Source organism: Lipotes vexillifer, unplaced genomic scaffold, assembly GCF_000442215.2.
Source record: "Lipotes vexillifer unplaced genomic scaffold, Lipotes_vexillifer_v1.1 scaffold263, whole genome shotgun sequence".
Classification (NCBI taxonomy): Eukaryota; Metazoa; Chordata; class Mammalia; order Artiodactyla; family Lipotidae; genus Lipotes; species Lipotes vexillifer.
The window spans coordinates 1081766-1093343 of NW_006796752.1; the positions used below are offsets into that span (position 1 = coordinate 1081766).

General features: G+C 44.6%; 1 protein-coding gene across 1 annotated transcript; it reads left to right on the forward strand.

Annotated features, from left to right (window-relative positions):
• Positions 1-6188: 6188 nt before the first annotated feature.
• Positions 6189-7323, forward strand: SOX2 (SRY-box transcription factor 2). The gene has a single exon (XM_007468920.1). It carries the CDS (start codon positions 6231-6233, stop codon positions 7203-7205), a length of 975 nt encoding a protein of 324 aa, XP_007468982.1. The 5' UTR covers positions 6189-6230; the 3' UTR covers positions 7206-7323.
• The last annotated feature ends 4255 nt before the right edge of the window (positions 7324-11578 follow it).

The window sequence follows — 11578 nt, forward strand, 5'->3', positions numbered from 1 at the left end:
TTATGTGTAATACCACTTCTGGAAATTAAAGGCAAGGTGCTGAAGGGAGAGACAAGAAGAAAAAAATATGATTAAGCAATTTTAAATTGTCAATCTACCATGCATCCATATGCATATCTATGCCTTAATAAATAAAAAGGGATAGAAGTATATGCTAGTTCTTTGTATTAGCTAGAAACATTTATTATTTCTGTTCCTGTCAATAATCCTTCATGCTTCCAAAATCTGACAAGTTTGGCCATAGGAAGAAAATGGAGGAAATGTAGATGAAAGAGTTTCTATCATTTTGCGAATTGCTTTATAAAAATTGAAGTATTCCCTCTAGGATTTCCTGTGAGGGATCCTTCACAGTCTAAAGCAAATGAAGTTTGATAACAGTACAATTCTATTCTAATTTTTTCTCTTACTTTCAATATTCTAACTTTTTCCAGCTTATTTTTTATTGATTTGGGGGGGGGGATATATGATGCTCTTTTAAGGAAAAGAAATCCTCTAATACCTTTCTTTACCTTCATTTATCTATGTTTGTTTCATAAATCTTGGAGAATCAAGTGTTGATCATTTTGAAAGTCTTATGGCATAATCCAGTTTGGAGTAATTGAGGTTTTTTGCAGTTTAGAAGGGAGAAGGAAGCATTTTAAAAATTGGCTTATACTCGATTTCCTTACTTTTTAATTCCCAGTTTTCTTTTTTCTTGTGTTTGGGGATAAATGTCAATAAAACCTCATCTTACCAGATTGTACCAACATTGTCCAAAACATTGAAATCCTCCTTTATTTTTGGCTTTTAAAATCAGGAACTTTCCTTGGGTTGCCATACTTCTCTTTTTAGTTTTATGTGCCTCATACACTACTGGTATGATTTCTTTCATTCCAGTATGATCACTACTATGGTCACTTTCCCTGGAGCTGGTTGGAAGGTTAGGATCTGAAGGAAACATGATTTAAAAAAAGGAGAAAAAAACCCCCTTCATTTGGCCAAATCTAGCTCCTAATATATTTAACAAATTCCAGAATTAGAAATCCTCTCTGTATATTTTCTTCTATTTTTCTCTCTTTTTTTCCTTACGTAATGAAATTAAAACTTTTGGAGCCCACAGTTGACATTTTTCAGAAAATTGAGTTATCAAGGCAGTAATTATTTCACGGGGAGATAAAACTCTCATAGCCCTAACTGTCAAATAGGGCCCTTTTCAGATTTTAATTACAAAATAAAATTAGTCTGCTCTTCCTCGGAATGGTTTGTGAGTGGTTAAACAGAGCTTTCCCCCCAATACTGGTGGTCGTCAAACTCTGCTAATTAGCAATGCTGAGAAATTCCAGTTAACAAGGACATTCTCCAAGACTCTGCAGGTTCCCTGCCGTTTGCCTTCATTTCCATAAGAAGATTAAGAGAGGAGGGGAACACACTCAAATGCAGATGCAGAAAAGAAGCGTTTTTTAACAAGCATCATAATAGTAAGATGCTTGGCTAGTTCTCACCTAATTACTGCAAGTTAAACCTCTATTTGCCACTAAGGAGAAAAAATAAGTCTACAGTCCCCTGTCTCCACAAAATTGTTAGTTGGCTTCAGCTATAACACTTGAGGAGGGATGAGAGGAGTTTAGGAGGGAAATATCAATGCAAAAGATTTTTAAATAAAACTGAGTTACACTTAATCAGTTAAGGATTTGGAGTTGGGGCCTATAATAAAACAAAATCAAATCAGAATATCCTGGGAGTTAAGGATTTTTGTTTTTAATTTCTAATCTTACTCTGAAAGTGTGTAGCTTTCTGCTGCCCAAGGAAGGGAAATGTACACTGTCTTAAGATTAAGCACTTTCAATTTTCATAAATTGTGCCAATGACAACATTTTAAATTCTCAGAGGATGAAGCACCCTCTTCCAAGTCTTATTTTGATTCCCCAGTAGTCAACGGTGTATTGTTATTAGTACTGTAGCCGTCTGTTATAAACCTAAAACAGAGCTGCTTCTGTCATCTATTATGATTGTTATAGTTATTATTATATTTAGGGCCCAGTGATGGTGCTGGATTGAAATAGAGTGGCCGGTGATCTGATTTTTTTAATGCATATGTTCTAAAAAATCTAATGAGAAAATTGTTTCTGCTATCACCATCTTCTTTAATCTTATTTTCATAGCACATTATTATGCATAAACGCCAGCCACAGTAGTTTATTGCCTTGATAAGTACAGCAGGCTTAATTAAAATAAAGCTGTAAATAAATGCAACCAATGATAACACAATTGTAATGTATTTCCATAGCTTATTTATATGATAAAAGCAATTAACAAAAGACCTAGCCAGCCCCTTTAACCTCTTAAATGCATTATTATAGAGTTCAGGCACAAACACATGCATCTGAGAATGTATAAAAGCTTTTATATATCATACCAAGGAAAAATGTGTGCCTCTTACTATTACCTTTGAGAGAGAGAGAAGATTAATAACATTTGCTTCTATAACCATCCATTATTAATATTTATTTGAATACATATACACCACCATTACCCACATCAACCCCTTGTGCTTTTTTTTCTTCAAACTTAATTATCCATAAGCTTTTTTTTAGTTTTCCAAATAATGCTATTAAGCATAGATCAATGCGTACACAATCATAAAGTGAATGCTTGGCCTGCCCTTCATGGCGTCTGGACAATCATAATTCGTTCATATGTTGAATCTCATAATTTGTACCTATTTTCTCCCACGGTTTAACCTCCCAGGTTATCTCGAGGTTATATGTACATTTCTAAGTTAAGAAAATTAAATCTGACTCTTGTGATTTGGTTCCATAGCTTATACGATATATTAACTTTTCTTTTGTTTAGATTACGTGTAATTAATTTGCTCTCACTCCCATCCCCCTCATTTTATTTTTCTTTAATTATTTCCAAACACCTTCTTCTAAAGGTGAAAGCAAGAGTCTTGGGAAAAGCGAATTCACCAGTAGGGGGCGCACCAGCCACATCCCTGAAACCAGACGCGCTGAAAAGCCGGTGGCCGCCTTCTCTTCTCCAGACCTTCTCAACCCTTTCTCTTTCCTAAACTCCAGGTCCTTGTTTAGCTTAATATTACACCTCGAAGAAACAGAAGACACTGCTTTATTTTGAAGAGTACTATATATTTATGAGTTTTCAGAAGGCTAGTCTCATCCTTCCCGGATTCACAGTAACTAAAACAAAACATAATTTAAGAGCAAAAAAGAGAAACTGCAGGGGCAGGAGAGGTTGATTGGAAATAATAATTTATTAAGAAAAGTCTGCAACTTTTTCACAACTTTTCTGGGTTTCCAGTGAGTATACTTATCTTGAGTTTGACAGGAACAGAAAAGCCTGAGAAGGTAGGGATTGGAGAAGTTGGAGGTTATCGGAAGAAGATTAGTAAGGAACAAAACAATGCACAGTTTTGTAAAGATAATAAATGGAACGTGGCCGACAGATACTATTCAGTACATTATATTAGGGTGAGTAAGGGTAGATCGGGGAGGAGGGAGGCGGAGAGAGTGTTACAGAAGAAAGAAAATAAGTAACCCTGATGGTTTAAGCCCTTTATAAAAAAAGAAATGGCATCGAGGTTTTGGGTTTTTTTTTTTCCTCTCCTCTCCCCGACCTCCCCCCCCCCGCTTTGTAGTCAAGTGCATTTTAGCCACAAAGATCCCAACAAGAGAGTGGAAGGAAACTTAGACGGGGCTTTGTTTGACTCCGTGTAGCGACAACAAGAGAAACAAAACTACCTATTTGTAACGGACGTGCTGCCATTGCTCTGCGCATTGAGCGCCTACCTATTGAAATCTTTACGTCGGGACAATGGGAGAGCGGCTAAAATTACCCTCTTGGGTCCTAGGAGGGCAGGATTCCTGAGCCCCTACTCCCACCCCCCACCCCATCCTCCTCCAGCCCGGGCCTTGCCGGGCTCCCCCCTTCCCCAATCCTGGTCGCCTTCCTCCTGCCGGCCCGGCCTGCACCTGTGCCTGGAGAGCACCACCCCCGCCTCCCAGGCCCGGAGCCCCCTCCGGGGTTAGCCCCAGCCCCAGGCTGTCGGGACGATGGGCCACCGCGGTAGAAGTAGGTGGGGGAAATGCCAGGGCTGGTTCTGCTTGAGTCCTGGGAACTCTGCGTGGGAGGGAGTTTGTGAGTGCGGCTCAAAAGCCACCTCCAAGCAGTGCCCTAGGATGCCAGGAAGCTGAGATTACCCTCCCCCATACACAGCACTTCTGAGCGTCCTTCTGTGGATCTTTTTCTTCCCCCAGCCCCCTTTGGAACCCCACACCACTGAGATCCCTCCTCGGGGGGAGCTCAGGAAAATGGGAGAGAAGACGAGCGTCCCCTCTGCACCCGACTGAGTGGAGAACGATGGGTGGGAGATGTGGCTGGGGTGAGAGCCAAGCCGTGGTTTCCGGCCCAGAGGGCTGAGCTGGGCAGGGAAGCGCGTGGATTCGGCAGCTTACCCAGGCCCGGCCCGGCCTCAGCTCTAGAGGCCGCACAGTCCGAGCAGAGTTTATTTTTAAAACAGAGCGAATTACGTGGAAGCAAGGAGGGCTCTGAGGACAGAGCTTACCGTCTCCTAACTTCTTGTCGGGACAGTGCGAGAAGGGGGTTAGCGAGCGTCTGCTCCCGTGGAGGAAGAGGGGCGAGCGGAAGAGCCAGGTTAGGGAGAAGGGCTAGAGCGGCTGGATTTGGGGGCTGTGTGCGGAGGAGCGGGAGAACAATGACACGCCAACTCCAGCAAGGCCGGTTTCCTGAAATACTAGGAGGACAGTCGCCCTGAGCCACCCTCTCTGCCCTCCCCCACCCCACCTGAGCTTCTCGCGCCCCCTCCTCATTTCAGCAGCCCGCACCAAAGAGTAAATCAAGATTAAGTTTAAAGAAGAAGAAATCGTAGTCTTAGTGCTGTTTACCCACTTCCTTCGAAAAGGCGTGTGGTGTGACCTGTTGCTGCGAGAGAGGATACAAAGGTTTCTCAGTGGCTGGCAGGCTGGCTGTGGGAGCCGCCTCCCCCTCCCTCCTCCCCGCGCCTCCCCCCGCCTCCCCCGCGAGGCCGGCGGCGCGGCAGGCCCCGCCCCCTTTCATGCAAAACCCGGCGGCGAGGCCGGGCTCGAGTGGAGGAGCCGCCGCGCGCTGATTGGTCGCTGGAAACCCATTTATTCCCTGACAGCCCCCGTCACATGGATGGTTGTCTATTAACTTGTTCAAAAAAGTATCAGGAGTTGTCAAGGCAGAGAAGAGAGTGTTTGCAAAAGGGGGAAAGTAGTTTGCTGCCTCTTTAAGACTAGAACTGAGAGAAAGAAGAGGAGAGAGAAAGAAAGGGAGAGAAGTAGCGGCTGGATTTGGGGGCTGTGTGCGGAGGAGCGGGAGAACAATGACACGCCAACTCCAGCAAGGCCGGTTTCCTGAAATACTAGGAGGACAGTCGCCCTGAGCCACCCTCTCTGCCCTCCCCCACCCCACCTGAGCTTCTCGCGCCCCCTCCTCATTTCAGCAGCCCGCACCAAAGAGTAAATCAAGATTAAGTTTAAAGAAGAAGAAATCGTAGTCTTAGTGCTGTTTACCCACTTCCTTCGAAAAGGCGTGTGGTGTGACCTGTTGCTGCGAGAGAGGATACAAAGGTTTCTCAGTGGCTGGCAGGCTGGCTGTGGGAGCCGCCTCCCCCTCCCTCCTCCCCGCGCCTCCCCCCGCCTCCCCCGCGAGGCCGGCGGCGCGGCAGGCCCCGCCCCCTTTCATGCAAAACCCGGCGGCGAGGCTGGGCTCGAGTGGAGGAGCCGCCGCGCGCTGATTGGTCGCTGGAAACCCATTTATTCCCTGACAGCCCCCGTCACATGGATGGTTGTCTATTAACTTGTTCAAAAAAGTATCAGGAGTTGTCAAGGCAGAGAAGAGAGTGTTTGCAAAAGGGGGAAAGTAGTTTGCTGCCTCTTTAAGACTAGAACTGAGAGAAAGAAGAGGAGAGAGAAAGAAAGGGAGAGAAGTTTGAGCCCCAGGCTTAAGCCTTTCCAAAAAATAATAATAACAATCATCGGCAGCGGCTGGATCGGCCAGAAGAGGAGGGAAGCGCTTTTTTGATCCTGATTCCAGTTTGCCTCTCTCTTTTCTTCCCCCAAATTATTCTTCGTCTGATTTTCCTCGCGGAGCCCTGAGCTCCCGACACCCCCGCCCGCCTCCCCTCCTCCTCTCCCCCCCGCCCGCGGGCCCCCCACCGCCGGCGGGCCGGGCCCGCGCACAGCGCCCGCATGTACAACATGATGGAGACGGAGCTGAAGCCGCCGGGCCCGCAGCAAACTTCGGGGGGCGGCGGCGGCGGCGGTGGCGGCGGCGGCGGCAACTCCACCGCGGCGGCGGCGGGCGGCAACCAGAAGAACAGCCCGGACCGCGTCAAGCGGCCCATGAACGCCTTCATGGTGTGGTCCCGCGGGCAGCGGCGCAAGATGGCCCAAGAGAACCCCAAGATGCACAACTCGGAGATCAGCAAGCGCCTGGGCGCCGAGTGGAAACTTTTGTCGGAGACGGAGAAGCGGCCGTTCATCGACGAGGCCAAGCGGCTGCGAGCGCTGCACATGAAGGAACACCCGGATTATAAATACCGGCCCCGGCGGAAAACCAAGACGCTCATGAAGAAGGATAAGTACACGCTGCCGGGAGGGCTGCTCGCCCCGGGCGGCAACAGCATGGCGAGCGGGGTCGGGGTGGGCGCCGGCCTCGGCGCGGGCGTGAACCAGCGCATGGACAGCTACGCGCACATGAACGGCTGGAGCAACGGCAGCTACAGCATGATGCAGGACCAGCTGGGCTACCCGCAGCACCCGGGCCTCAACGCGCACGGCGCCGCTCAGATGCAGCCCATGCACCGCTACGACGTGAGCGCCCTGCAGTACAACTCCATGACCAGCTCGCAGACCTACATGAACGGCTCGCCGACCTACAGCATGTCCTATTCGCAGCAGGGCACCCCTGGCATGGCTCTTGGCTCCATGGGCTCGGTGGTCAAGTCCGAGGCCAGCTCCAGCCCCCCCGTGGTTACCTCTTCTTCCCACTCCAGGGCGCCCTGCCAGGCCGGGGACCTCCGGGACATGATCAGCATGTACCTCCCCGGCGCCGAGGTGCCGGAGCCCGCCGCCCCCAGCAGACTTCACATGTCGCAGCACTACCAGAGCGGCCCGGTGCCCGGCACGGCCATTAACGGCACACTGCCCCTCTCGCACATGTGAGGTCCGGACAGTGAACTGGAGGGGGCGGGTTAGAAATTTTCAAAGAAAAAGAGGGAAATGGAAGGAGAGCAAGAAACACCAAGGAGAAAAACCCGGTACGCTCAAAAAAAAAAAAAAAGAAAAAAAGAAAAAGAAAAAGTCATCACCCACAGCAAATGACAGCTGCAAAAGAGAACGCCAGTCTCATCCGCACTCACGCAAAAACTGCAATGCCGGCAAGAAAACTTTTATGAGAGATCCTGGACTTCTTTTGGGGGGACTATTTTTGTACAGAGAAAACCTGGGGTGGGGGGGTGGGGAGGGCGAGGGAATGGACCTTGTATAGATCTGGAGGAAAGAAAACTACGCAAAACTTTTTAAAAGTTCTAGTGATACGGTAGGAGCTTTGCAGAAAGTTTGCAAAAGTCTTTACCAATAATATTTAGAGCTAGTCTCCAAGCGACGAAAAAAAATGTTTTAATATTTGCAAGCAACTTTTGTACAGTATTTATCGAGATAAACATGGCAATCAAAATGTCCATTGTTTATAAGCTGAGAATTTGCCAATATTTTTCAAGGAGAGGCTTCTTGCTGAATTTTGATTCTTCAGCTGAAATTTAGGACAGTTGCAAACGTGGAAAGAAGAAAATTAATCAGATTTGGACATTTTAATTGTTTAAAAATTGTACAAAAGGAAAAAAATTAGAATAAGTACTGGCAAAACCATCTCCGTGGTCTTTAAAGGGGCAAAAGTTTTAGATTGTACTAAATTTTTAACTTACTGTTAAAAGCAAAAATGGCCATGCAGGTTGACATCGTTGGTAATTTATAATAGCTTTTTTTGTTTCCCAACTTTCCATTTTGTTCAGATAAAAAAAAACATGAAATTACTGTGTTTGAAATATTTTCTTATGGTTTGTAATATTTCTGTAAATTTACTGTGATATTTTAAGGTTTCCCCCCTTTTATTTTCCGTAGTTGTATTTTAAAGATTCGGCTCTGTATTATTGAATCAGTCTGCCGAGAATCCATGTATATATTTGAACTAATACCATCCTTATAACAGGTACATTTTCAACTTAAGTTTTTACTCCATTATGCACAGTTTGAGATAAATAAATTTTTGAAATATGGACACTGAAATTATGCTTGAGTCTTTCATTTATTTGGATAACACTGTGATTATACCCAACTCCTCGGGGAATATACTGTGCTCAGCCAAGAAAGCGAAGTACCTAAAACCTTGGTATTCTAGTCCAGTAGCATGTGCTAATGTTAAGTGCAACAAATAAATGGCTGGATGATTAATTGAATAAGTACTCTCGAAAAAATGGAAATGCTTATGTCATTTCCAAAATAGAAACTAGGGACATATATTGTAAACCCACCCCCTCGTTTTCTAAGCAACATGAATAAGCATGATGGGGACTTAAACTGATGTATGCCACTTGTTGCCAGAAAGGAGTCAATTCTGAAAAATTTCATGTAGCTTAGCAGATGGGGTATTGAGCCAAATCAGAACCAGGTTGGCTGGTTTTGTTTTCGATTTCTGCACAGCACAATAGCCCTTTGGAAACGTGGTTATAGGGGGAAATGATGCTTCTTGTATAGGAATAATTGCAAACTAGACAAGCAAAGTACTCATCTGCTGGGTGGGTGTTTGGATTACTCTGGCCCTGCTATTGTCTAAGAAACAAGTGGTTTGCTTTCTTTGTTCCCTAACTTCAAAAACTTTCTTTTCTACATTTTCCTGTTTAGGGGCGAGGGAAAGCAAAGAGCATCTTGCAAAACTCCCCGACTTATCACAGCTATTTATTATTATTATTATTATTATTTATTTTCTTTTTTCCTCTCTCTTTCTCCACGAATTCTGTTTCTTAAATTGGCAGCGCGGGTCCAAGCCTGTAGCCCCAAATCGGATAATCTCTGCAGCTGATAACAAGCAAAAGAGAAGCCAGGCAACAGCCATATTAAAGAAGAAAACAATCAACTCTGAGGTAGATATTTTACTTTGTCCGGTCTAATCACATTTGGAGATGATTGTGCTTTTGATCTGTTGACCATGTTTTACTACAGTAGTAGAGAAGTAGGGGGAGGGGAAAAGGGGTGGAGAAACAGGATTGGATTTGTTGTTTTCTTTCGCCCTAGGAAAGGTAAAGAAAGACTATAGTTGTCCTCAGTGGGAGCGCAAAAGTTGGGGAATCGCCGTGGTCTTTGAATTAGCGATGTTTCTGCATCGCAACCGACCCGCGCACTGTGGCGCAGTCAGAGAATCTGAAAGACCGACCCCGGGACTTTTCTTTTACTCACTACTTACCTCGCTTATCTTCCCCCACGGAAGGGGACCAGGAGCCTAGGGTCCAGCATTAGGAGCGTGGGTTTCCTTCCTACAATTTCAAGGGCTTGTTGTGTGAACTTGCTACAACTTTGGAGAAGTTGGAATCCAGCTGCGCCTTTCACCCTTGAGTAAAGTATCGGCTGCAGCCACTAAGTTAGTTCATCCCGTTGGTTCGCATCTTCTCGTTTTCCAAGGAAGTATTTCTTTCTCTTGGTGTTGTTAATGTTAGTTCCAGACTCAGCTGAGGATATTCTCATATTTTATGTATTTTTATTTCGCATGGATTGCTTTATTTTACGTGTTTGTTGGTTTTTATTTATTCCTTTTTTTAATCCTCATTTTAAGGGTAATATTGTACTGGGAAAGGACAATTATTATGCCAGTTCCCAATTCTAAGTGAGGCATTTCCCCCCCTAATTAATGCAGAGACTCTAAAAGAATTTCCCCCGGCCTGGCCAGCCATTGTAATGCATATACGGATTATTCACGTGGTAATGAGCACATTCGCCAGTTCTTGCTCACACATACGAATAAAAGAAACTTTGAATAAAGATCCAAATGATCTTGCTGGGGGGTGGGGACAATATTCCTGGAATTCGAACCAATCAACTATATGGTGTGTATATATTTGAAAAGTAGAGATATATTAGAAATATGTATTGGGGTTTAGAGTAATTGCACTGCACTAACCTACCTGTTTAAAAAGCCCACAGGATCTGACTAAAAAAAAAAAAAAAATTGTTTTTTTAACTTTTTTGGGAAAATGCTCAGGTTCAAATATTTTGCAAGAGGGAGAAGAGCAATATTGTGGGAAGTTGAACTAGTTTTGAATGACTTACTGTCTCTGCATAAAACGAGAGCACTCCCATTCCCCCTCCTAGACCTCCGTATCTCCTAACCAAATGAAAGCCAGAATATTTTGTTTGCAGGTATAAATTCTTTCGATAAACTGCATTTGAGGAAAATGATACAAATTTCATCACTCATTTGATTGGGTTAAATGGTTCCCCCGAGATGTGTAGTTTCATGGCTAGATCAATACTGAACATATGATATTTTAATTATAACATGATTTCCAAGAAGGGGGGTAAACCCTTAAGCTTGCCCAGAGATGATTATCTCCCAGTGCTAAAGTTAGTTGTTGAGTGTTCAGTTTCTTCCTCGGGATATTATCCTGCTCACTAAAACCATTCAATTTGCAGTCAAAGGGGTGAATTTAATGTTTTGTTAACCTTCTACACAGAATAGAAATGTGCAGAAGGATGAGGTTATAGTTTGTTCCCTCTGCAATTTTTTTTCTCTCCCTGCACCCACCCCCCCCCCCCCCCCTTCCCCCCGTACTTTAAATAAAGAGTGTTAAAATATTGCTGAGCTGTAGTAGATTAACAAGGTTTCTTGCCAATGCTGGGAAGCCGGTATTACAGACGGTCCCAGGGGGAAATGGCTCACATTAACCACTAAATGAATATTTGACAAGGGCTCATTCGGAGGTATTATTACTATAAACGTGTCCCTACTGGACTTTTCAAGGGTCAAAGAGCAACGCTTCAATTAATTATTTAGTCTGCTAGTAGATTTGGTTGTAATAGCTGTACTTATTTCTAGAACCGACACAATCTTACAGTAGGAAATCTCAGGAGAATCTCCCCCATCAGCAATGCCTTGGATTGAAATACACACAGAGCCCTGGCATTCTATAGCTGACTTTTTCATAAAACATTTTTCTGGACTGGGGAGTGTGTGTGTGTGTGTGTGTGTGTGTGTGTGTGCGCGCGCGCGCGTGTGTGTGTGTGTATCGGGGGAGGGGGATTATAGTCTCTTTTTCTATTTTATTTACCATTTTTGGTTTAAAAGAAAAAAAAACGAGCATAATAAGTTGTCTTAATTTCTACATCATGTCTGGCATAGTCTTTTAGGGCCTTACAATGTGGAGAGAGAGGGGATGAGATTCATTTATAACCTTTGCCTTTTCTAAGTGGAGATGTCACAGGATTTCGGAAACAGGCAGGCTCTGAGTTTAGAAAGGGTACACATTCCTGTTTGCCAGTAAATTTCG